The 27,456-nt window shown below is 43.9% G+C and overlaps 1 protein-coding gene across 1 annotated transcript; it reads left to right on the top strand.

Moving 5' to 3' along the window:
• Nucleotides 1-385: 385 nt before the first annotated feature.
• On the top strand, nt 386-17,093 carry LOC308154259 (thyroid peroxidase-like; the record flags this gene model as incomplete). Its single annotated transcript, XM_080527426.1, has 7 exons — nt 386-571; nt 2,666-3,184; nt 4,550-4,808; nt 5,685-5,855; nt 11,517-11,754; nt 13,940-14,148; nt 17,086-17,093. The coding sequence occupies 7 exons, from the start codon at nt 386-388 to the stop codon at nt 17,091-17,093; spliced, it is 1,590 nt and encodes a 529-aa protein (XP_080383552.1).
• Nucleotides 17,094-27,456: the final 10,363 nt, after the last annotated feature.

The raw sequence follows: 27,456 nt of genomic DNA, 5'->3' as shown, positions 1-27,456 counted from the left end.
ATCAACTGATTTAATTATACAATGGGTCATGATTATGAAGACACATTCACAGCTTACAGTCAACAAGACCATTTTTCAAAAAGGCTGGTGATCTAGAGATCCATCATAAGAGTACTTGTCTGGTCCTATGATTTCCCTGGAAATGACAGCAAATGAAACTACAGTTTATGACATTTTACTTCAGTGTTAACTTATGTCCTCTGTGAAAATGGGGAGAGCAACATATCTCCAATTCTGAGTCGATGCTCCTTGTTCTCACTGTATTAATAGGTACTGTATTAATGTATTAACTGTATTAATAGGTACTGATTTAATGTATTAACTGTATTAATAGGTACTGATTTAATGTATTAACTGTATTAAGGTACGGGAAGTCAGCAAGAACATGATGCAGAGCACCAGGAAAGGAACTGTGGAAGACTGTGCCTATTCTCAGATGCTGGTGGACTGGGGCCAGTACATAGACCATGACATATCCTTCACTCCTCAGAGCACAAGCAAAGCTGCTTTCTTGGGAGGACTGGACTGTTTGAGCACATGTGAAAACATAAACCCCTGCTTCCCTATTGAGGTAACTCCTCACCCCTCATCATATGATCCCCCTAACCAATCACAGTTGTCTTATGATCCCCCTAACCAATCACAGTTGTCTTATGATCCCCCTAACCAATCACAGTTGTCTTTCTCTTCCTGTTTTGGGGATTTCTTTCATTAACATTCCATATTCTACCATATGTAACACGTTCATTTCAACATTGTTGAGAATCACAACACAAACTCACTAGTCAAGCCAAAATACTGCAGTGCAGTGGCTTCAGAGTAATCCCCACTGCTACCTAGTTAACTATAACACTACTTTACATAGTTAGCAGGCTCACAAAACAAGCTGTGTTATGACTAGTGATGTGTCATTGATTTTCAACAACGTGGAAATGAAAGAAAAATCCGAACATTAAATCGGATGCCGACATGCGGACCAAAACACGAACGTGTAACATATTCATACAGTATAATATATACATATATTTTGTGAAATAATCCACATCTCTTGCTATTTAAGAAGTACAATGGGAAAAGACATCATCTTATGTCAACATTTTACATTAGGTCAATAACTGGAATAATTTCCAACGCCAAAGTTATTTTTCTAATTCTAAATAGTACATTTAGTGCTTCTATAATACAGTCAACATGAATTAATTCATTCTCATTTGGACAAGTTTTGAAGCTCAAGCTACAGTATCTAATTCGGTTGTTAAGTCGTGACGTGTTTCCGGGTCCAACGTTGGCTGAGGCGCTCTCTTCGAAATGCCGCAGTAATAATAATAATTCATTATATTTGTATAGCGCTTTTCCGAGGCTCAAAGACGCTGACAATATGGGGAAAACGGGAAAGTGCTGTGTCCCTTGTTGTATGAATAGATCCGAGTCTAAAAAACGATTGAACTGAAATTCTACCGCTTTAGTACACTGGTACTCTGGTGCGGGGAATTTTTTTATTTGGACCCGGAAATTGCTAAATTTCTGTTGACGTCAGACTTAACAACCGAATTGCATTTCATTATTCTGATGCAGGGAGTGTTTTAATTTGGTCTGTATGACACCTGGTCACTACTGGCTTAGAGGACATTCATATCCCACAGATAATTGTGACACGTTCTAGTCCTCTTGGTCCTCATATCGGCAACCAAACAAATGTTCAGACTTTTCTTTTTAAACCAGGGCTCTCAAGTCTCACGCATTGGGCGTGAGACACACGCATTTCAACCCGTTCACACGCTCACACGCCCGTGTGTCTCACGCCCAATGCGTGAGACTTGAGAGCCCTGATAAACACACAAACTACGTTTCAACGTTGTTGAGAATCACAACACAAACTCACTACTCAAGCCAAACATACATACAACAATACATTACATTGTTAGCAGGCTCACAGAACAAGCTGTGTTAGTTGACTAGCGATGTGTCATTGATTTTCAACAATGCGGAAATGTGTCCACATTTTTTATAACAAAAGTCTGAACATTACATCGGATCCCGATGCCGTGTGCATTGTCTCATTCACATCACAACATGCTGATAGAACATCAACATGCTAAAAACACATAACTACACATAACTAGATGATCACACAGTCCTTGCTTTTGAACACGTCCTAAAATGTAAGTTTGTTTTACAAGCCATGTATCACTCAACCAGTATATCAAGTGGGCTCTTCAACACTTCAACGTTTGTAATATGCAAAAACAATGGAAAACACATTTTTTTTAAAAAGGAAGAAGCTTTTTGTTCATTGTGTGGGCGGCTGTGTTTCAGGAGGTAGAGTCGCCGTCTAATGATCACAAGGTTGGCAGATCAGCGGTTCTAGCCCCGGCTCGCCACATGTCGAAGTGTCCTTGGGCAAGACACTGAACCCCAAATTTGCTCCCAGTGAGCGGGCCGGCGCCTTGCATGGTAGCCTGCCGCCATTGGTGTGTGAATGTGTGTGTGAATGGGTGAATGAGAAGCCGTTGTAAAGCGCTTTGGAGCAGCTTTGGAGCAGCAAAAAAGGCGCTATATAAGTGCAGTCCATTTACCATTTAATTTGCGCGAGAGTTGCCGACATGCGGCCCCTTTCAACAGACCGTGTCACATACAGTCTGTAATTATCTTCTCTCTGCTGCAGACTCTCCCTCAGGACGTGTTGTCCAGGAACAAAAGCTGTCTGACGTTTTTCCGCTCCTCGCCTGCCTGCTTCTCTGGCCACGTCCCGCCCGCTGTGGCCGACACCAGACACACACTACAGCGGCAACAAATGAACTCAATCACCTCTTTCCTGGACGCCTCCACTGTGTACGGCCACACCCTGTTTTTACAGAGTGCCCTCCGGAACCTGTCAAGCCCCCGGGGTCAACTGGCCGTCAATCCTGGACTCACAGACCCACACGGCAGAGCGTACCTGCCTTCCGTCTCCACCAGCCCGTCTGCATGTTTTCAGAACCCAGCCGACCCCAGAGGGCCGAGGGTGGAGTGCTTCCTGGCTGGAGACAGCAGGGTGAACGAGATCCTGCCCCTGGCAGCACTGCACACGCTGTGGGTGAGGGAACACAACCGGATAGCAGAGGCTCTGGAGGACCTCAACGCCCACTGGAGCTCAGAGACCATCTATCAAGAGACCCGCAAGATCATTGGAGCGCTGCACCAGGTCTGTTGGAATTAAAATCAGAATAATCAGTTATTTTGGTTGACTGCTCCAAGAAAGAGGAGAGATGTTTTCTTTCGCACAAGTGGACGTTTATTGAAGATCACACGTGTAGTACAGAGTTGCACCTTAACCTGAGGTGGTCTCAGAAAAAGGTGTTCTTCTTCAGATTACATTACATTATATACGTTCACAAACAGAGTTCTTCCCCTTTTGGCCACTATGATGTAAGAGCTGAATGGCCTATTAGAATGTTTTAAAACTATGAATGGAGTGTTGTCTTGTGTTAAGCCCAATGCAACACAGCGTGCAATTTTATCGCACGACAACATTCGATTCTCAATTCTTTGAATTATTTCAATTTCACAATGGAGAATCGAATGTTGTGGTGCGATAATATCGCATCGCACGCCGTGTGCATTGTCTCATTCAAAACAATGGAATCGAATTCGGCGGTGCGACAAAATCGGGGCCGTGTGCATTGGCTTTTAGACGTGAGAGTTTTTTATCGGTTCTTACAACACCTGGATTCATGGTCATCAGACAGTAGCTTACAATGGGTCGTATGTGTTCTTAGGATACAATACTCATGATGTGCATATTAAAACAGGAAAACTGATAAGATATGTAACATCATGACTTAAGCAGCTGGTGCTGGAGAATGGACAATAGGACCTTTGAAAAATATATCCTAACAAGTCCCACTGTCTATTATGGAAACTAGGGCTGTCCAATGATACAAGAAAGTAATAAAAATAATAACATGTATTTGTATAGCGCTTTTCCTGCAAACGTTGCAGCTCAAAGTGCTCATGCTAAGTAATTAAAATAAGTGTATTGTTTGATGTCAATCACAAATTAATTTTGGTTTAGTTCATATTTGGTTTTATATCATTTAGCCCTTATTAAAGATGTTTTCACTGTAACGCTACACTGGGCTGTAAATGTCTTGTGAAGAAAGTGAAGAAAACACAAAATAGCCACGTGTTGTTTTAGCATCTTTTCAGCCAATAACAATTCAGCCAGTTGTGTACCTCTATAATACCTCTATAATACCTCTATAATACCTCTATAATACCTCTATAATACAGGTAAATGACATGAATAAATAAAAACTATACGCTGGTAAAGTGATTGCATCACAATCAAAGAATATCAAAAATGTGTGGAGACAAACATATCAAGCTGGTATAATAAAGCTCCTTTACCCTATTCCACCTAAACTGCTGGAAATGAACACTCCTCATATGTCAGAATTATAGATTGCAAGTTGTTTTGTTGTATGTTTTTCTTTTTGTGGAAGATACACTATCTAAAGGTCTTTTATTTTCTGTTGTTGTTGTTGTTGTTGTTGTTTTTCTCTCCCAGATTATCACCATAAGGGATTATGTTCCAAAAATCATTGGAAGAGAGGCTTTTGATCTCAACGTCGGTCCCTATGGGGGCTATGATCCAATCACAGACCCGTCAGCCTCCAACGTGTTTGCTACCGCAGCGTTCCGCTTCGGCCATGCCACCATACCCACGCTGCTCAGGAGGCTCAACGAGAGCTTCCAGGAACACCATCTCTTCTCCTCTCTGAGCCTGCACAACACTTTCTTCAGTCCTTGGAGATTAGTCAAAGAAGGTCAGTGTTCTCTCATGATGTCTCCTCTTTGAGCGAGTGCACTGTGGCATATTAAATACAGATTACCCAGCTGGGTAACACTTTATAATAATGTCAATTGATACGCTGTTTATACACCATTCATAAACAAGTGTACAGTAAAACATGTTGTAGCGCCCCTCCATAAAAGGAGAGCGACGAAGTAGCCTGCGAATGGTGTTTATTCATAAACCTTTTACTGTGACTCTGGTTGATGTTTACTATGACTCTGGTTGTTGTTTACTATGACTCTGGTTGATGTTTACTATGACTGGTTGTTGAACAGCGTTTATATCTTATATAAAGTGCATGCAGCTAATTGTTTTTTCTTTTTACAATTGACGTTTACTTCTAGTATCGAAGTTTTTCACTCAATGTAATTTCATAAGATTCACATTTGTAGCACATAATGTTCCTATGATTCTGCTAACAATATAAAAGGCTCATATACTGTATGTACGACTATAACAAGTAAGTATGCATTATACCAGTTGGTTTAATTCCATTGGTTATGGCATTGTGTAGATTGTCTATGGCATTGTGTAGATCAGGGGTCGGCAAGTAAGTTTGGCCTTGGGCCCAATTTTTTCTGAGCCACTAGATGGCTGTTTAAAATTGTGACATGTTCTATGGCATTGTGTAGATTGTCTATGGCATTGTGTAGATTGTCCATGGCATTGTGTATATTGTCTATGGCATTGTGTAGATTGTCTATGGCATTGTGTAGATTGTCCATGGCATTGTGTAGATTATCTATGGCATTGTGTAGATTGTCTATGGCATTGTGTAGATTGTCTATGGCATTGTGTAGATTGTCTATGGCATTGTGTAGCTTGTTCCTGTGTTCCTCTCTCTAAGGTGGGCTGGAGCCGGTGCTGCGAGGTCTGTTGGGCACAGCGGCAGCCGCCGTGTCGACTGACAAGCTGCTGACAGAAGAGCTGACAGAGAGGCTGGTGGTGCTGAACATCCCAGAGGCCTTGGACCTGGCCGCTCTCAACCTGCAGCGGGGCCGTGACCACGGACTCCCAGGTCAGACACAACAGGGGGTTATCTCCAACATTGAACGTCTGCTACACGTATACCTTCAAATCTTATTTCAAAATCCCTCATTTCATTCTGTAATCAACACGTTGCATCATTAAAGCGGACTCACGCTTAATCATTTCCCTCACTTCTCTGTGCTTTGAGTGAAAGCATGATTAATTCATGAGCTACTAGAATTAACTTGATTTTGCCAACCTGTCTGACAAGGCAAACCATTCTCTTCTCAAACATCCTTAACTGCTCTTGTCACCACCTTGTGGCGGCTTTTGGCATCACTTCACAGCTTGAGTCACCCTCCATGACAAAGAATTCAGAAATGTGTTACATACTTCTGTGTCTTCACAAAGAACAACATTTCCTCAGGGACCCTGAACTTCCACCATGATGGATTTTCCACCAGTTTGAATTGTGTGCTTGTTAAGTCTGACGTCAAACGTGACGTTTAGCAATTTCCGGGTCCAAACCAGAAATTCCCTGCACCAGAGTACCAGTGTACTAAAGCACCAGAGTACCAGTGTACTAAAGCACCAGAGTACCAGTGTACTAAAGCACCAGAGTACCAGTGTACTAAAGCACCAGAGTACCAGTGTACTAAAGCACCAGAGTACCAGTGTACTAAAGCACCAGAGTACCAGTGTAATAAAGCACCTAGTGCGGCAGCTTAGCAAAATAATGGGGACGCGCCGGACAAAAGCACCACATTTTTTCCATGTGCTCTACATCACCATAGCTTTCAATTTTTGGTGGGAGCCACTTCATCAAGATGGCCGATGGCGGCCATCTTGGATTTCCAAGGTGGCCGCCATGTAAAATCTATAAATGCAAATATCTCGGCTTCCAAGCCAAATAGAAGGTCAATCTTGGTGTCAAAATATACATTTTCTGGGTCAAGGAATGCATTAAAGCTATTGAGAATATCACTAGATGATTATTTGTGCCGAGATCAAATAAATATGTTCATTCTGGCAATGTATCCATAATTTTCAACTCTGTTCCTAAGCAGCTGGACATATATTAATATGTATGTTTTCAATGGCATGTATATTGAAAAATGGACAACATGCATTAATTGAATTGAACTTTATGTGCTTCACTTTTTAACATAAAAAAGCATTTTATATCATCAAATTATCGGTCACATTTACAACTGCAAAGCTCTGTGCATTTCCAGTGTGCTTTCTTGCATGAGCACTTTGCACCACAGCCACTTACGCTTTTACAGCCACATTTGACCAGTTTTCGAAGCCACTTTCGAAGCCATTGGTAGAATGCTCCACACAGGAAGCCAGACCTGGCTGTCTCTATCCAATGTCCATCCACATCCTTCTGGACTGGGTGTCGGCTGCTGAGCCAGTTCAGATGTTGCCCAGATCCCAGACTGGTAGGCAACTCGCTTCAAGTGCTGCAGAAGGGAATCTTGTGTTGGTGGAATGTGTTCCATCATTCTGTTCTTCTGGCAGAACAACTCTCTCCGTGCTTCATTAATAGATTCCACATCACTCGTCTTGTCGTAAAGGACGATTGTGTAGCGCTCCAGAAGTTGAAATTGCGGGGCATCTATGGTCACTGGAGTGTGCGGATTTTCTGCCATGTAGTTGAAGGCCTGGGTGACCTCGGGGTAGGACTTCCCAAGCCTCCAATGCTGACTTCTTCCCCTTCCCACAGAATGCTGAGGTTGTGTCACAGCCTGTAAAACAGTGGAAGACTGGAAGTGCTGTGGACTTACCTTTGCCCAGAGTATGGCAGATGTTATTGATATGAAGATATCTGTAGTTCTTGCCAGTGCCAAAAGCGACCCAGATGTCTGCAGCTGGATACTTGGTGAGCAGGGCATGGAACTTGCCGATGAGGATAACGACAACATCTGTATCCACAGTGCGTACCAAGCAGGTAGAAGAGCGATGCTCCAGGGCATCAAGCAGATGAATCAGTATCCTGGTGTCGGCCTCTTCATGGTTACATGGCAGTATGAAGTGGCTGGTGTCTGTGCCGACCACTCTGGTGCCAGATGTAATGAAGACCTGCTTACCATCTGGCCAGGCAATGGATGCAATCTTCCTGGAGAGGAAGGTGAAGAGTTCCTGCTTGTTCCAATTCCCTGGCAGCTTGTTCTGACCAGCCACCTTCCGTCGTATCCCTTTGCCTCGCTTGAATGAATGAATGAATAGTTTAATGACCACACGACCTAGGTCGGTGGAATTTGTTTTCGGTACAGATCAAACAGCAGTGTCAAAAAACATACACACATTGCACATGACTATTACATGGACATGAACACACATAACCACAAGACAAGACAAGAACATATTTACAATTTACAATTTATAAAGTGCAGTGAGTCAGGTGTTGAGAGTCCTTACGGCAGAGGGGAAAAAACAGTTTTTGAAACGGGATGTTTTGTTGGCCAGGGATCGGTAGCGCCGTCCAGAGGGCAACAGCTGAAACAGGTGGTGAGCAGGGTGGGAGGGGTCAGAGATAATTTTATGTGCTCTATTTGTGGTGCGTTTGAGATACAGTGATTCAACTGATGGGAGAGGGGTGCCGATGATCTTGGATGATTTCCTTACTATTCGCTGTAGTTTCCTTTTTGATTTACTGTCCGAGCTGCCATACCAAACTGTGATAGATGAGGTGAGTATGCTCTCAATGATGGCGGTGTAGAACTGAAGGAGGAGTTTTTGTTTTACTTAGAATTTTTTGAGCTGTCTAAGAAAGAATAGTCGTTGGTGGGCTTTTTTGGTGATGAAGTCTGTGTTGGTGTTCCATTTGAGGGAGTTGCTGATGTGAGTGCCAAGGAATTTGAAGGAGTCCGTTATGGTTATGGGTTCTCCAAGGATGTTGATGTTTTTTTTTTGGGGGGGGGGGGCTGTGCCTGAAGTCTACGATGATTTCTTGTGTTTTTGATGAGTTGAGCTGGAGGTTGTTGTTGAGGCACCAAGTGACTGCTTGGGCTATCTGCTCGCGGTAATGGTCTTCATTATTATTTGTTATGAGTCCGATTATGGTTGTGTCATCCGCATATTTCATAAAGGTGACTGAGCTGTGGAGGGATATCAGGTGGTTGGTGTAGAGGGAGAAGAGCCAGGGTGAGAGGACGCAGCCCTGGGGGGCGCCTGTGCTGAGGGTCAGGGGTCGAGATGAAAGGCTGTTCATCTTGACCCGCTGTCGTCTTTTCCACAGGAAGCTCCGTATCCAGTGGCAGATGCAGGGGTCAATGTTCATGTCCACCAGTTTGTTGAAGAGATTGACCGGGTCTATTGTATTGAAGGCTGAGCTAAAGTCAATGAATAGGATGCGGGCGTAGGTGTTGGGTGATTCCAGATGTAGTAGTGTGTGATGGAGGGCTAGATTGACAGCATCCTCAACAGATCTGTTGGCACGATAAGCTTCTCCCTTGTTGACTCTTTTTTTTAATTCTGCTGGTGATGTAAGTATCCCAGACCACATCAACTCTTGCAGAGGTCTCCAAGTGCTTCATGATGTGGGGAACAAAGACACAACTGCCATATTCGTCGAATGTGGTAATGTTGGTGGTGGACAGGAAGTGCACAACAGCAGCACCGTCGAGTACTTTGACATCAAAAGTCCCTGGAGGTAAAAAAGAAAGTTAGTTAAAAAACGAAAAACAAACTGTAAATAAGGACTCTCTACAGACCTTGAAGAGAATGATATGCTATTTTTTCTGATTATTACTGATATTACTTAATGCCAATGACTGATTACAACTTGTTTGTAAAAAAAAAAAAAGTACCTGGAGGTTCCTGTTGTGTCTTCTCTGTCAGAACAATTAGCAGATCTGACTTCTTTCCCAAGCGTAGTTTCCCTCTGTCAGATAGGGAGGGAGGGTATGGATGGTTTTCGTGCTTAAAAAAGGTGCTCATGTCACCCTCTCTGTGTTGCATGGCTATATATAATTGGGAGAAGAGTGCAACATCATCCTTCAACATTGAGATCTGCCCTGCCTGCTTGGTCTTGGGTGTTGGGCAATTTTGATGGGCTCGTGAATGGAGTGTGTGCGGTTCCTGATCACTCTCTCATGGTACTTGTTGTACTGATCTCTGCCCACTGATTCCACATTGCGGACTGTGTTAACCACAGACTCGTCAGTTATTTCGTGTGTCCAGCATTAGAAGCTCGGGGGTATCATCTAGGAATGGATTGCTCATCCCAGTGATGGTGTGCACCAGAGCTAGTGCTTGTTCTTTGAATGTCTTCTGTGTAGACATTCCTTCTTCATGGTGTTGTTGTTTATTGCCTTCTTCTGAACTCCTGCTCAAACTCTTTTAGGAGTCGTGCTTGTTCAGGCCCTGCGATCATCCACTTCTTGAATGCTGAGGGATTCTCGGTGAGTCCCACTGCACCCCCAGAACCCTTCACCAGATCATTATTCTGCTCATGAGCCTGGTCTATCGGTATGCTTGAGAATCTGTTTGTGGTCTTGGGAATAACCCAGTGACCATGTTCTTCAAATTCATTGTGAATGGACGTGGGCAAGCTTTCCATGTTGTGGATGTGGACAGGAATCCATCTGGCATAGTTCTGGTGATCAAGGGCGAAGAACCATGGGACGAGAGCCTTCAGTGACTCCACATAGAGGGGGAAATCCTGTTCTCTGTGGGCACGTACAAATATCAGACCCATTATTTCCAAGTTCAGGATGGTATCCCAGTACTGGAATGTTGGACTCTTGGTGATCATATCTTGTCTCCAAGCTTCTTTGATCTTCTCATCACGTGGTCCCTCAGTCACCATGTCCAAGAAGGCATCCTGCTGCAGCTTCCCCAGTGCCAGAGCGCTCACTTGGTGGGCATGTCTTGTCCTAGTGAGGTGCATGCTTTGAGGAAAGAGTCAGCTGTGCCAGAGGATGCGATACCAGCCTCAGTCAGTGCAGTGGTCCAAAAAAAAAAAAAAATCACATAATGATATTCTCAATAGCTTTATTGCATTCCCTGACCCAGAAAATGTATATTTTGACACCAAGATTGACCTTCTAAGTGGCTTGGAAGCCGAGATATTTGCACTTATAGATTTTACATGGCGGCCACCTTGGAAATCCAAGATGGCCACCATCGGCCATCTTGATGAAGTGGCTCCCACCAAAAATGGAAAGCTATGGTGATGTAGAGCACATGGAAAAAAATTGGTGCTTTTGTCCGGCGCGTCCCCATTATTTTCAAATATGGTCTTAAGCCACCGCACTAACCAGAGTACCAGTGTACTAAAGCACCAGAGTACCAGTGTACTACAGCGGTAGAATGACAGTTCAATCGTTTTTTAGACTGGGATCTATTCATACAACAAGGGACACAGCACTTTCCCATTTTTCCCATATTTGTCAGCGTCTTTGAGCCTCGGAAAAGCGCTATATAAATATAATGAATTATTATTACTACTGAGGCATTTCAAAGAGAGCGCCTCAGCCAACTTTGGACCCGGAAACACGTCACGACTTAACAACCGAATAGCTTGAAAGAATCATGTAGTCCTAACCACCTCCAAGAACCTCTGGAAAAGTAAAATGCGAAATCTTTAAATGATGTCGACATTTAAAACCTGTTTTACCTAACCTAACCCTGTTTAAAACATGTTTTGTTTTGTTGTTATGAAAGGGTCAGCATAATGAAGTCACATTCTCATGTTTTCCAGGATATAATGATTGGAGGACGTTCTGTGGACTCAACAGGATCGATACACAAGAGGATTTCAGAAAGGTTGTCAGGGACGCAAGTGTTGTTGTCAAACTACTGGACCTGTACCGTCACCCTGACAACATTGACCTGTGGCTGGGAGGCCTGGTGGAGGAACCGCTGGACGGCTCCAGGACTGGACCTCTCTTCTCATGCTTAATTGGAAAGCAGATGAGGATGTTTCGGGATGGGGACAGGTCTTTTTTTTTAAGCATTTGCATGTTAAAACACAGTATATGTTAGCCCTAGTTATGGAGAATGGTAGCCTACTTGCTAATAATAATAATATAAAATATATATGATGCTTACATTCACACCACAATACAGTAGGTCAGAGATTAGAGGATGATCGACGGTGTGACAATGTCGCGATACGTTACGTTATTAAAGCCAACTCGTGCTTATGTCAGACTGCGCTAAAACATTTCCCCATTTCTCTGCTCTGTGAGACAATGCTTGATGACGGTGTGAGAGTAGATAGGAGTTGGTCTCATTGCTTAAATGAAATAATCATTAACCATATTTAAAACACTTCCACTCTTCATCTCTGCAATTCAAGAGCTGCTACAGTAAACTAGATGTTTCTATCTATATGATAAGGGAAGCTAATAAGGCAAACCGTTCTCTTTTTAAACATACTTCACAGCTCTTGTCACCATTTTTTACATTTTTGGCATTTAGCAGACGCCTTATTCCAAAGCGACTTACAATCAATACATTTGACTAAGCAAGTGAATCATCAATCCACCAGTCGTAGCAGGAAGAGTAATCCAGCTCAGGCCCGGGGCCATTGATAGAAGGAAAAACCTTTTAAACCTCTAAACCTAGTTTCTTTTTGGGTTTTTTATATAGACACTGGAGAAACAGAGAAACGGTACAAGGTAGCAATATACGTTTTTAGGGACACGGTAGAGGGGAAAAGCGGGTGTCTTCAGGGACACAGTAGAGGGGGAAAGCGGGTGTCTTCAGGGACACAGTAGAGGGGAAAGTGGGTGTCTTCAGGGACACCGTAGAGGGGAAAGCGGGTGTCTTCAGGGACACAGTAGAGGGGGAAAGCGGGTGTCTTCAGGGACACAGTAGAGGGGGAAAGCGGGTGTCTTCAGGGACACAGTAGAGGGGGAAAGCGGGTGTCTTCAGGGACACAGTAGAGGGGGAAAGCGGGTGTCTTCAGGGACACAGTAGAGGGGAAAGTGGGTGTCTTCAGGGACACAGTAGAGGGGAAAGCGGGTGTCTTCAGGGACACAGTAGAGGGGGAAAGCGGGTGTCTTCAGGGACACAGTAGAGGGGGAAAGCGGGTGTCTTCAGGGACACAGTAGAGGGGAAAAGCGGGTGTCTTCAGGGACACGGTAGAGGGGAAAGCGGGTGTCTTCAGGGACACAGTAGAGGGGAAAGTGGGTGTCTTCAGGAGACGCAGCTTGTGGTGCACTTCACACCTTGTGTTTAGATCAGAGGATGGGCGGCTGTGTCTCAGGAGGTAGAGCTGGCGTCTTATGATCGCAAGGTTGGCAGATCGGTGGTTCAAGCCCCAGCTGGCCACATGTCGAAGTGTCCTTGGGCAAGATACTTTTTACAAAATTGCTCCCAATGAGCGGGCCGGCGCCTTGCATGGTAGCTTGTCGCCATTGGTGTGTGAATGTGTGTGTGAATGGGTGAATGAGAGGCCATTGTAAAGCGCTTTGGAATAAGGCGTTATATAAGTCAGTCCATTTACCATTTGTGTTTGCTGTAGCAGCGGGTATACCCCACTGTAGCAGCGGCATTGAGGTATACCCCACTGTAGCAGCGGCATTGAGGTATACCCCACTGCGATGTCCATGTGCTCGTATTAATCACAGGCACACTGTAGACTTCTTTTAATCAAAGTTAGGATGTTGTTGGATTGCTGAAGTCCTCTTCTGTCTCCAAGATGGGGTTTTATATTCCCAAAATACCCCCCCAAAATGTTACTTTTGCTTTCATCATGACATCTCGTCATTACTGTACCTCATACCTGCCACCTACAATACAAGCACAACACAGGTGGATCGAAACACAAATAACGCAACTTGAATAATGGAGGCAAAATCTCTTTCCTTCATTTGGGGAAAATTAAACCCCATCACAGAGACCAAAAAGCACCTAAACAATACAGCAACATTTTCTTTGACATAATCCAAAATCAAAAACTGCAAAACAGCTTTATACTATCTTATCCTGAAGTGATTTTGAAAATGTAAGGATACTGGGTGGTAGAACGCACATATCTAGGAAAGGTCATGAAAGGAGGGTCCTGAAATTTGATCGAGTGCAAAGATAGAATTTTGTTTTTACTCACAGGGGTCACAGGGGTCATTCTTCAGATAATATTGGATATTGTAATTGATGACGTTTGTGTTGTTGCAGGTTCTGGTGGGAGAGTGAGGGTGTGTTCACGCTGCAGCAGAGGGCCGAGCTGCGAAGGCACTCCCTGTCTCGTGTCGTCTGTGACAACAGTGAAGTCAAAGAGGTTCCCCTTGACCCCTTCAGTCTGGAGAAATACCCAGACGGGTTTATTTTGTGTGACGACATCCCATCCATGAGCCTGGACGCCTGGGGAGAGGACCCAAGCACAGGTGTGATAAGTCTGATTTCTCATTTATAATGTTGTGACGTTAATATAAGGTTCTATCTTCTCCATTTTTGTCAAAATTTAGTTTTTTTACATAATCTGATCCATTAGGTGTTTATTAATGCCTGTGTGGTGTTATTTTTAAAATGTTGACATTTTTTAGTTAGTAATGAATAAAATACAAAGGTTCCATCTCACAAAATATAATGGAATGTAAAAACGCTCAATATCTCTGAACTACCCTAAACGGAGATAGAACCTGATAATTCTAAGCTCACGATGTGTATTAAATCAAAATGCTTGGTGCTAATCTTAGTGTCAGCACCCATCCCACCCATATGTGCTTGTTGTTGTTGTTGTTGAACATCTCATTCCAAAACCATGGGCATTAATATGGAGTTGGTCCCACCTTTGCTGCTATAACAGCTTCCACTCTTCTGGGAAGACTTTCTACTATATTTTAGAATATGGATGGGGGGATTTGCTCCCATTCAGCCACACGAGCATTAATGAGGTCGGGCACTGATGTTGGGCGAGAACCTGACCTTTCTCTCCAGGGACTCGACTGTTGTCATAGGCACTGCATAAACCACTGGAAGATCCAGGCCTTGAACCTCCCCGGCAGGCCTTGTTTTGTCCACCTTGGTGAGCCAGGCATCAAGCTCTTAGCTGTTAGTTTTCTGGATGGAGAGAGCATCTTTGAGGCTGCAGTCAAAGATCTTGATTGGCTGCTCTGTAACGGACAGCTGTTGGCCGGAACCGGAGGTTTCCAGCTCATCCTTGCCCAGGTGATGAGCTTCTCTAGGCCTTTGAGTATCCACCTGCTGCCCGGGACAGATGTAGTAGTGACAGTCAGGTCGTCCATGAATGCTCTTATTGGGGGCTGTCGCACTCCAGTCTTGGTCAAAGGGCCCCTGCATTCCACCTCTGCTGACTTAATAATAATAATAATAATAATAACTTGGATTTGTATAGCACCTTTCATAAAACCCAAGGACGCTTTACAATTTTGAAGAAATGGTCAGACAGACAAAACAGAAAACAAACAAAGCAAAACAGAAACAGTGACTAGGGGCTAAAGGCCTTGGAGAACAGATGGGTTTTAAGGGCTGATTTGAGGGAGTCCAGGGTGGGGGCGTTGCGGATCACTATGGGGAGAGAGTTCCAGAGAGTAGGTGTAGCCACGCTGAAGGCTCTGTCCCCAAAGGTCCGTAGGTTGGTGCGGGGGGTGGACAGCAGGCCCATGTCAGCGGACCGCAGGTTCCGGGAAGGGGTATGCTGGGGGAGGAGAAGGGGTATGCTGGGGGAGGAGAAGGGGTATGCTGGGGGAGGAAGTCAGTTAGGTACTGGGGGGCGCAGGCCGGCAGGTTCATGGCAAGGGCGAAGCGGATGACTGAGATGGTGCAGCCTGTTATGATGCCTTTCTCAGCCTGTTATGATGCCTTTCTCAGCCTGTTATGATGCCTTTCTCAGCCTGTTATGATGCCTTTCTCAAGCCTGTTATGATGCCTTTCTCAAGCCTGTTATGATGCCTTTCTCAAGCCGAAGCCAGTCTGATGGGCCGGACCCAGCAGTGACTCTTAGCCTGAATTTACCATAATAGTCCAGAAATAGGTCCTTGATCTTGCTGGGAACATGATGTCGTTGTAGGGCAAGCTCAACCAGTTTGTGCGGCATGGATCCATATGCATTTGCAAGGTCCAGCCATAATACAAGCGGGTCTCCTTCGCCTTCCCGTGCCTCCCTGATGAGCTGTGTGACGACACCGCTGTGTTCTAGGCAGCCAGGCACTCCAGGGACCCCACCCTTCTGAGCAGAGGTGTCAATATAGCTGTTCTTCAGGAGGAACTCTGTTAGTCGTCGTGACAAGATGCTGAAAAATATCTTGGCTGATGTTCTTACGAGTTCTCTTCCTTGGGGATCCAGACACCCTCTGCACACCTCCACTGGTTGGCAACTCTTCCCTCATGTTGCCTCTCTCGACATGGCCAAACCTCTCAGAAGTTGTGATGTTGTGATGGACGTCAGGGCCTCAAGCCGGCGGTCCACCTCTCCCTTGGTCGTGGTTTCAAATATATATTGTATATATATATACACTGAACACACTGATTGTTTGTATGTGAAATACCTCAATCTCTTTTGTTTAAATTCCAGACTTGATACGCTGCGGTTCACCAGGAAAGATTCAGAATGGCGATTTTGTATTTTGTTCCACATCTGGCAAATTGGTTGCATCATACTCCTGTTACCATGGTTTTAGTTTAAAGGGTGCTGCTGAAATTGTCTGCACGGAAAGTGGCTGGAGCGGTCTACCCCCTCAATGTAGAGGTATGTGACTCCTTGTGTTATCTAATGTATCTCTTAGGGGTGCACTTAACTTGTAAATTAGCCTACTTCCTACACAGAAAAACTGCTAAATAGCTTTATACTATCTTATCCTGATGTGATTTTGAAAATGTAAGGACACTGGGTGGTAGAACGCACATATCTAGGAAAAGTCATGAAAGGAGGGTCCTGAAATTTGATCGAGTGCAAAGATAGAACATTTGTCTTTACTCACAAGTAACAGACAACAAGTGTACAACAACATCAGCAGGACACAGAAAGACAGGCCCTTGGGGATATCCAAAAGCCTGTCTATACAGGACAGTCTTTAGCTGTTTTTTTAAAAGCCTCGACCGAGCCAGCTGATCTAAGATCCAAGGGCAGAGCATTCCAGCATTCCAAAGCCTGGGAGCCACGGTTTGGAATGCTCTATCACCCTGGGTCTTCAGTCTGGCACGGGGGACAACCAACAAACCCTGGTCAGAGGACCTGAGAGACCTACTGGGGCTGTAAGGACTCAGTAGGTCACAGATGTAAGATGAATGGGAGAGGGAGTGTGTGAATGAGATAGGTAATGAATTATCATTTGTACCTTTTTCATGTTTCTTTTCCCCAGAAAACTAAGGCAGGAGATCCTCCGTTAACAAAATCCAGGATTGTAACCAGTTATGTCTCCCCGATCTCATCCTACTGGCCTGTTAGTATCCATTTGTTATCAGTCACACATAAAAGCATGTTTGAATGTGTTTGTTTAAAAGTAAAACAATTAAATGTCCATAATGTGTCCATTAAATAAAATCAAGAAAACTGCTTTAAATGGTGTGGTACTGGCCTGCCTGAGCTTACAGCATAATTCAACCAGGAGTGCCCATACCTGTTTCATACCTGTTTCATACCTGTTTCATACCTGTTTCAGCTTCACTTATCCCAGTTCGGAAGGTATCTGCGTTCTGTCCAGTGCACACACTGCAAGAATGCCCTGTCAGATTTAAGGCCAAACTTTCTAGATCTAAGCAAGCTTGCACTTAAAACAAGCAAATTTGGCTGCCAGTGCAGTAAGCAAATTTCACTTGATAAGATGTCTTAAAACAAGTCAGGCTGTCCGACTATCACTCATCTTGAAATAAGACCAAAAAGACTAATTTCAAGCAATCTATCACTATGATTATAGCCCATAAAATCTTGAAATAAGACCAGAAAGACTAATTTCAGGCAATCTATCACTACGATTATAGCCCATAACATTTTTGTTTTTAGGGAGCTACATTAGAACACATGTTCTTAAAATAAGGAAACATGACAATTCTGAGGATTTTTTTTATTTTTTATTAAACACTTCTGTTCTGGTATGAGGGTGAGTACATGAACTGCTGAAACCAATCATCTCAGATCTTTTTTTTTGCAGAAATAAACCAGAAAAAACTAAAAGGAATTAGTTGTTTACTCCCCTACTGCACACCACAACAGACTTAACACATTATGAACATTTGATACAACCAATCACTAGCGGACTTTAAGATCGCCATCTGCAAGTTTAGACAACCCTCTTACTTCTTAGTGAAGTCTTGCCATTCAACCAGTGCTTTCTTGTACGAGTGAGTAAGGTCACACTCATGAATGCTGTCCTTCAGTACCTCGGTCTGGATGATGGACAACAATGTGGAAACACATTTGGGGTAGGTGAGGTGGAAGGTGTAATAACACCCCATCAGGATGAGAAGAGCCTCTTGGATCATGTCCTTAGGTAAGGTCATCAGCGGCATTGTGCCAACAGCCAGGAGGAGGTTAGTAGACTCTACCAGCAGGACTGGACTGGTGATGGGCCGTCTCTGGAGAAACACAGCGGGGTCTGCAGATGGCTGAGAGCAACAAAGAGACAAAAAGTAGAACAAAATTAAAACTCAAGCATTTTTTAATATCTTTTTTTTTACTTTATTTGTTCAGGTAATTTTCACTGAAAGGAAGCCTCTCTTTTGATCACAGTCACAGTTACACACAATCACTGTACAACACACAAGCTGCCCAGTACAACCACAGTCTGATGTAATGGCCACTGAGCAGCTCCACTGGAGTTAATTTGAGTTTAACTGATGCTGATTTAAACTCACCTCAAGAACATGGAGCAGTGCCTCACTTGCTGATCCAAGCTTTTTGGGTGGGGCAGTTGGGGATGGAAACATCGAAGGAAGTGCCTTCCACAACGCAATGGCTTGTTCAGCTGAAAAACAATATGGATACATCACATGCATTGTCCTTGTTTTTGTTTGAATTTGACTGACATTAAGTGTTGTGTATTTGAAAAATAAGCACAAAAAAGAAGCTTTTTTGCAGTGCCCAAAATCATGGAAAAACTATGCGAACGACAGTGTACTGTATGTGTAGTGTGTATATTCCTGAAAATACATGAATCTTAATGTCACCTTGGTAAATTGTAAGATCCTGTCCCATCAAAATAATGGAAAAAAAGAAGCTAATACAATCACATCTCATGCAGCCATTACATGGTCACACCCAACTTAGAAAACATCAGTGTTTTGCATTATGCTTACATTTATCCAGACCGATTGGTGGCTTCAATGACTTGTTCCATACTCCAAAGAACAGCGCATTCTGGCCAAAGGTTTCCCATCTGGCTTTGATCTGGTCTGTGAACTTCTTGTTGTTTGCCTCTATAAGTCGGCCCATTTCTTCCATTACCTGAGTGTAAAAATCAATAGGATAAACAGCAAACCATTTCAGACTCCCACTTCATTTTAGCGAGCGATGGCATCTAGGGGTGGGGGAGAAATCGTGTGTAATTATATATATTGTGTATGTGTTTTATATCTGGACCATGAGTCTTTTGATCATTTGACGGAGGATTGCATCCTGTGGTGAAAAATGGACATGCGACTCATTAGGAGATATGAAAGAGAGATGAGACGACACTTAAAAGGTACGGTAGATACATTGAGAAAAATAAAGCAAATATGTTTTAATGCAATACTGCATAATACAGTTTTGAGCAAGTAAAACATATCTTTGGTCGGTAAATTCTTTCGCAATTAACTGTGCAAAATGGACAGATATCAATTACATACAATATTGGTGTGCTTATGAAAAGTAAATGTCAAGAGATGACAATAACTTCTACCTACCCATGGTTGTCTAGTGCTATCCTTATCTTGCAGCATTGGATAGTACTCAATCAACCTTTTGGCCATGGCAGACACCTCATCACGAGAGGGATACTTCATGTCTCCCCTGTCCTGCATTTCATTAGCCCTCAGGATCTAAATCATGCTTGTCATGGTGTTTCTGACCAAGCGGCACCTGAGCTCTTTGGACATGGTGCACTCGTGTGCTCTGCCGCAACACTCCAGCTCAGAATGGTACTTGCGGACTTGGTTCAGCTCTGAATCTGTGTAAATAACAGTCTGGGCTGCTTATCTTCATGATCTTTTTAGGTGACACACGTTTTGGTGTTGACATCTGGGGTAGGCTCGTGTGGTCCCCTGTGGCCACTTCAGAAGTTAAGATCTCCTGCACAAAAATAATATGTAATATTAATAACAAAAACTACCTCATAATATTTGTTTATATATTCAATATCCATTTTTTGTGTGTGCTAAATGTAGGCGCTTGTTAGACTGGCTCTAGGACCCGAGGGACATCAGTAGTAGTGGGGCTGGTCAGAACAATTTACCTCTGGATGCACTGCTTCCCAAATTGACTTCCTTCTGAGGAAGTTCTCTAGCCCCGGTAGAAGGTCCCTCAGGTCTTCCCTCGTTAATGAGGGTAGTAGCTCCTCTGTAATATTTGCAGCTGTAATGTGTGAGAGCAGATCACCAACAATCTGATCAAAATGGTATAAGTCTTGCTTGGCAATTGCAGCAACAGACTGCAACTGTTAGCAAAGAGACCATATTAGGGAATTATGATCAGGGGTTCCCAACGTTTTTACACTTCAGATCTACTTTTACATGTTTCAACATCACAAGATCTACCATTTACCACCCCACCGACCGTACCCCACGATCGACTGGTTGGGCACCACTGCTCTACATAGCCTATACTCATATATATGAGATATCGATATGCACAAATGATAGATGTCAAAATAATCCAAGAGATTTACCTTGTAAGAGTAACACTGTTGTGTTGTCTAATTTCTCCAATCTGTAATTTACAGGAGAAGGCGGTCACTGTGGTTAATGTGATGTTTGTGTGTGTTGATTTTTAATGTCACTAAAAAAGTCCCAGAAACTAAATTGACAATAGACCCTTATCATAGCCATGTAATTACTGGTATTAATTACACCTGTGTTTACCCTGCTTTGACACATCAACATGGCTGAGAAAAAGGCCTATTGCATTGGCGTACTGCTGTGATTCACTGGGAGAGACCAGTGAATCACATATGAAGCCATATGACTGGAAGTTAGCTAGCTAACGTTAGCTCAAAGCTAGCTAGCTTTTAACAGGAAAACATTCCTGAACACCAAAAGAAAACATGATATTAACGTCAGCTGATCTTGTATAACTTAGACAATTTCTTTACCTAAGACTGTTAGCTAGCTAGCAGTAGCATCTAACACCTGAGGTAAAAAAGTTAGCTAACGTTAGCAAAACGGGTTTCAGTTAGCGAGCGATGAACTTAATACATTTGAAGCACAAATCATTTACATATGCCTACGCACTTTGCAGTGGAGCAGCATCATTGTCCACACCTGTTGACGTTGAAGGCAAGCCTGCGAATTATTGAGCTAGTGAAACTTCGTGAGATTTAATCATGAGCTGGCGTTGTGTTATATGCTTAGTATTCGTGGCTCTGTCTTTGAAAGTGCTTCTTGGACATATTAGTTCAAGTCATGGTCGAAGTCCTAATTTCCATGTCACCTGTGGGGTGGATGGCTGTGCAGCAGAATATAGAGTGTACAACTCTTTTTTCTACCACCTAAAACGCAAACACACAGAATTTTTGGCCAGTGGTCGACCACCAAATATTATACCAAAACAACATTATTTGCTTCATCTTCCTTCACAAATTATAGCTTTGGGTCCTATGATTAGACACATGTGTATGAGATTTGAATCGAAACATAGGTACTTTAAACGCTGGGGTTCAAAATTTAATTTTAAGAACATTTGTAAGACATTAATTCAGCACAATCAGAGGTTTGAATGCTCTCACAATGTGAATGGCAGGCAACACCCAATGTATTCAAATGAGAAGGAACTGGGTCCACCATCTGAAGTTGTAAACACAGAATATGTACACTCAAAACTGAGGGAACTACATAGGTACTACTGAAGTGCAAACGGTTGTGTCACTCAAATGGCTTATCCTCAATGGAAACAAGTATACGAGGGATAAGTCATTGATAATTAGTGGTGTTAATGACCAGCATCTACCAGTATTTGGGCTAATCAAAGATATCTGGCTGGTAAACACTTATTTATTTACTTATTTACTTATTATTGATTTTACAGCTTATTATGCAGTTACGTTTGAAGCCAATATGTTGCAATTAAGTACAACCTCAATGATGTTATGGAAATGAAATTAATGAATGAAATGAGCTCTTAAACTGGTGAATGAAGGTCTCTTGGAGTGTGTGAAAGCACCAACAGTCATCAATATTGAGGTATGCAGTTTTGTGATAGAGGGCGTGGCAATAATTCAGTTATTGTTTATCTTTCAGTGCAGAACTAAATTGAGTTTAAAAGAATGTTAGAACATGTTTGTTATTTGTTATTATTACCACTCAGTTCAACTGGATTTAACAAGATTTTGCATATGTGAGCAATATCGTGATATCGTTACTGAAAATAATCTGTGATTATTGTGATTTCAACAATATCATCCAGCCCTATTATTTGATTTTGTCCATATCGCTCAGCCATACTTGTGTGTTAAGAGCTGTTCATGTTTACTGTGGTATGGATTGTTGATCATTAAAAGATTCAAAATATGTAAACAATTTAAGCCTCACTCTTGTGTTTTTGTCTGGATATACTAGTGCTTAAAATAAGGCTTCTAGTCTTGAATTGATGTTTTACTTGTCTAGTTAAAAATCTAGTTAAATATAACTCAAATAAAGACAAAGTTGCTTATCAAGACAAAGCAAGTGAAATGTACTTGAATCAAGTCAAATGATCTTCCTTAGAAAGCACCAGATAATCAATTTATACTAAAAATAAGACCAACTAGACTTTAAAATCGAAATATAAGATTATTACACTTGCTTAGACACTTGGTTAGAATGCAGTTTTTGCAGTGTGGGCTCTGGCTCTCCCTAACTGCTCCGTCTAACCAGTCTAGCTCATACATACATACATGTTCAGTCTAACCAGTCTAGCTCATACATACATACATACATGTTCAGTCTAACCAGTCTAGCTCATACATACATACATGTTCAGTCTGACCAGTCTAGCTCATACATACATACATACATGTTCAGTCTAACCAGTCTAGCTCATACATACATACATGCTCAGTCTAACCAGTCTAGCTCATACATACATACATGTTCAGTCTGACCAGTCTAGCTCATACATACATACATACATGTTCAGTCTGACCAGTCTAGCTCATACATACATACATACATGTTCAGTCTGACCAGTCTAGCTCATACATACATACATACATGTTCAGTCTAACCAGTCTAGCTCATACATACATACATGCTCAGTCTGACCAGTCTAGCTCATACATACATACATGCTCAGTCTGACCAGTCTAGCTCATACATATACTGTACATACATGCTCCGTCTAACCAGTCTAGCTCATACATACATACATGCTCCGTCTAACCAGTCTAGCTCATACATACATACACACATGTTCAGTCTAACCAGTCTAGCTCATACATACACACATGCTCAGTCCGTTTTTTTTCACTCACTCATTATTACAAGCTTAGGAGGGGGATGGAATGCATGCAAACTGTTACGCACCATATACAGTACAAATGAATGTGTTGATTTTTTCCATGTCTTTGCCTTTCAGACAGCAACAAACGCAGGCAACGACGGAGTTCCAGAGGTTCAGCCGCGTCCTCAGGGAGAAGGAGGAGGAGGTCCGGCAGACCAAGGCCACGTACCAGAGACTGGTGGAGAGGAAGGAGCGGGACCTGAGCGAAGTCCTCGTCAAGATGGCCGCCCTGGGCTCCAGCCTGGAGGAGACGGAGCAGAGGCTGCAGGAGAGGGAGGAGCTGCTGTGTCAGATGGGCAGGAGCCTGCGCGGGGAGGGGGAGGGGCAGGGGGAGGCGTGCAGCGCCGACAGGGACCTCCAGGAACCAGGGAACATAGAACCCGGGGAACATAGGACCCGGGGAACATAGGTACGCTCCCCTTCTAGGCACCATTATTCTTTATTCTATTTTGTTTGTTCCTTGTTTCACACCATGCAACACTCAACTCACCACGTTCCACTACACTCACATTACACCACTGATTTACTGACTACCACACCTCATCTTATTATTGTTATATAGGCCTCATTTAGTTTACAATAAACATTTTCTTATCATTACTTTAAGATCGTGTGTGTGTCTCCCGTGACAGCTGGATGCAACGTAATGCTACATTTGGATACAATGCCCCGTAAGGATACATTTGGATACAATGCCCCGTAAGGATACATTTGGATACAAGGCCGTTGGGAATGTCATACGCTTGCACCGGAGCTGGGGAGAGAGCAGTAGCTGCTCATCTTAAGCAGCGCGGGTAACCCGACACCACTAAGCCTATTGGACTGACAGACTGTCAAAAACTGTAAGTCTTGCGTTCGTTGTGTGGGAGCGGGGTGAAGAGTGAAACTGTTTGGATACAATTGACTGTGATTGAGCTGAACTGAACTTTTGGGGAATTGATGAACTGTTGAATTGATTGTGAATCAGTGGACTGAGCATTTTTGAGTTTGTGAACTGGACACTCCCAAGTTACTGCTGGTTGCATATTTGAGTTGATTTTTTGAGAGTTCTTTGTTTATTCGTGACAATACAGTGCACCTGAATTGCAACACATGTCCTGTAATGTTTAGACCACCTACTGCCACCCGGTGGTAGACTCGATACACTGTCAAGAGTCAAGACCCGGTCATGCGCAGTCCGGGGGTCAGTCAATGCATATGCTGTAATGCGTGCACATCGAATAACTAAAGAGTCCAATTGATATCCAGTGTGTGTCTCATCATTTATACATTATATTCTTGCTACACGTCAGAATATCACAATGGCGACGAGGATTCAAAGTGGAAACGCCACCAGTGTCGATTTTTGAAGGAGGAAGAAGAAGAATCCGTCCGGAAAAGTCGAAGTGAGTAGTTAGCTAGCAAGAAGCTAAGCTAAGCTACCCAGGCTAACGCTAGTATCATGCAGTCGGCATTTTCGGGCCACATGGCCATACAGCCATTCGACACAGAAACCGATCCCAGTTCGCTTGGAACGCGATGGAACAAATGGATCAACCGATTTGAAAATTACACCGTAGCCACAAACATTACTCAAGAAATAAGGAAAAGGGCACTGCTGCTTCACTTAGCTGGAGAGAGAGTCCATGATATCTACGACACGCTGGCTGACGACAGTGATGACTATGAAAACACAAAGACGAAGCTCCACGGATATTTCTCACCGAAAAAGAACACACACTACCTTGTGTACAAGTTCAGACAAGCCATACAGCTTCCCGGTGAGTCTTTAGACACATTTCATACCAGACTGAGGATGCTAGCTAAAGATTGTGAATTTGCAGATGCAGACAGAGAAATAGTCGCGCAAATAATACAGAGCTGTACCTCATCACGGCTGCGCAGGAGAGCGCTCAGAGAGCCAAACATGACTTTGACTAATATGTTAGACCTAGGGAGAATGTTAGAGATCTCTGAACAACAGGCAGAAAGCATAGAAGAGAAGGCTGTCACCGCAATCAATGCACTGCATCTCAAGGGCGCCAAACAGCAACATGCAGCATACAGGCACAAAGAGAAGAGCTTGCAATGTAGAAACTGTGGAGGAAATTATCCACACGAGGGTGACTGTCCAGCCAGAGGGAAGGACTGCAGGGCCTGTGGAAAGCCTAACCACTATGCCAAACACTGCCGTGGTCAGAAATTTGCACATCAAAGCCAAGAGGAAGACACAGCTCACTACAAGCAGCGGAGCACTAAGAAAGTGAACCAGGTGACAGCATGCTCCGAGACCAAATCAAGAGACTCATCAAGTGGAGACGAAAGGTATGTGTATGTAATCAACAGCACAAGTATACAGCAACCCCAGACCAACATCAAGCTGAATGGTGTCAGTGTTAAAATACTGATTGATTCAGGAGCAGCTGTCAACATAATTAATGAAGATGTGTTAAACACACTTGACCCAAAGCCTATGCTCAGCACAGCCATGATCAAAATATTTCCATATGGGTCCAACAACGCTCTACCTATCATTGGTAAATTTGCATGCAAAGTACAGGCTACTAACAAGCGGACAGAGAGTGTGTTCTACGTTCTCAGAGGCGACGCCGGACAATCTCTGCTCAGCTACGCAACTGCCAGTGAACTAGGGCTGATCCAGATCATCAATATGGTGAACACGCCGCCAGTGATGCCACCCAGTGGGCGTACTGTCGCAGATGAGCTCGTGCAGAGCTACCCAGAGCTTTTCACCGGAATCGGAAAGCTGAAAGACTTCCAGGTGAAACTGCATATAGACCCCGACATCCAACCGACGTGCCAGCCGCACAGACGGGTCCCTTTCCATGTCCGTCAGAAGGTCGAGGCGGAGCTTCAGAAGCTGGAGAACGACGGTATCATTGAAACTATATCTGGACCAACACCCTGGGTTTCCCCGATCGTCACACCACCGAAGCCAAAAGACCCTGATAAAGTCCGAATCTGCGTTGATATGCGTCAGGCGAACACAGCAATTCAGCGAGAACGACATATCACCCCAACAATGGACGATGTAATACACGAGCTGAACGGTGCCAAGGTATTCTCGAAGTTGGACCTCACAGCAGGCTACCACCAGCTCGAGCTGCATCCAGAGAGTCGTTACATCACAACGTTCACAACACACCTCGGGCTAAGAAGATACAAACGCCTGAACTTCGGTATATCATCCTGTTATGATTAATAACTGTCCGCACCGTGGGTAACAGTCATCACTTTATTATCTCCTCACATCGCCATCTTGCACACCAACCACACGTGTCAACCGGGGGTAACTCCACACACTTCCGGTGTCTCTTAAAGGTGCAGTCCCACATACATAACATTTACCCCCCCCCACAGGAACCAGAAGAACACAATGAATAACACAACATTATAATTATCAAACTTATTTTTTCTTTTTTTTTTTAAACTTAATGAACTGGGTAGACTGCCAGTCACCCACTGAACAGGCTATGCCCTAAACCCTACCCTTGGGTTCACCAGTCCACAGCATAGTCCCTCAGGTGTGCTGGTCTGACCCGGGCACGGGCCGGACGAGCCTCTGGGCGAACCCCGGCCTCCACCAGTTCAGGTGGGAACTCAGCTGGACCCTGCGGTTGTTCTGGGTCTATGATGGGAGGCGATGCCACCTTCCGAAGCCGGCTTGCGTGCCACCGTGATCCGTCGTCCAGGCGAAACGAGGCTGGGCCCAGCTGAGCGGTGACCTTCATCGGCGCAGACCAGAACGAGAGCAGCTTGTGGTCCCGGTTAGGGCGGCGAATCCTGACCCAGTCCCCCTCTGTGAAGGGAGGTATTCTCACCCTCCGTCTCCTATCGAACCGCTGCTTCATCCGCCACTGTGCGTCTGCGACCCTGGCGCTCTGGCAGGGTGCTGCTGCTGGCGTGGCGACCGCTGGGGCCCGCAGCCGATTGAGAGGAAGCTGCAGCTCACGGCCCATCATCAGGAGTGCTGGGGAGCTGCCGGTAGTTGAGTGCGGCGTTGCTCTGTAGTGAAGCAGGGTGCGGAGCAGCGCGGCTGAGAACGGCAGGCCATCTGCCAGGT

The sequence above is a fragment of the Nansenia antarctica genome (assembly GCF_963989245.1).
Source record: "Nansenia antarctica genome assembly, chromosome: 3".
NCBI classification, from domain to species: domain Eukaryota; kingdom Metazoa; phylum Chordata; class Actinopteri; order Argentiniformes; family Microstomatidae; genus Nansenia; species Nansenia antarctica.
This window is presented reverse-complemented; position numbering and strand designations above follow the sequence as displayed.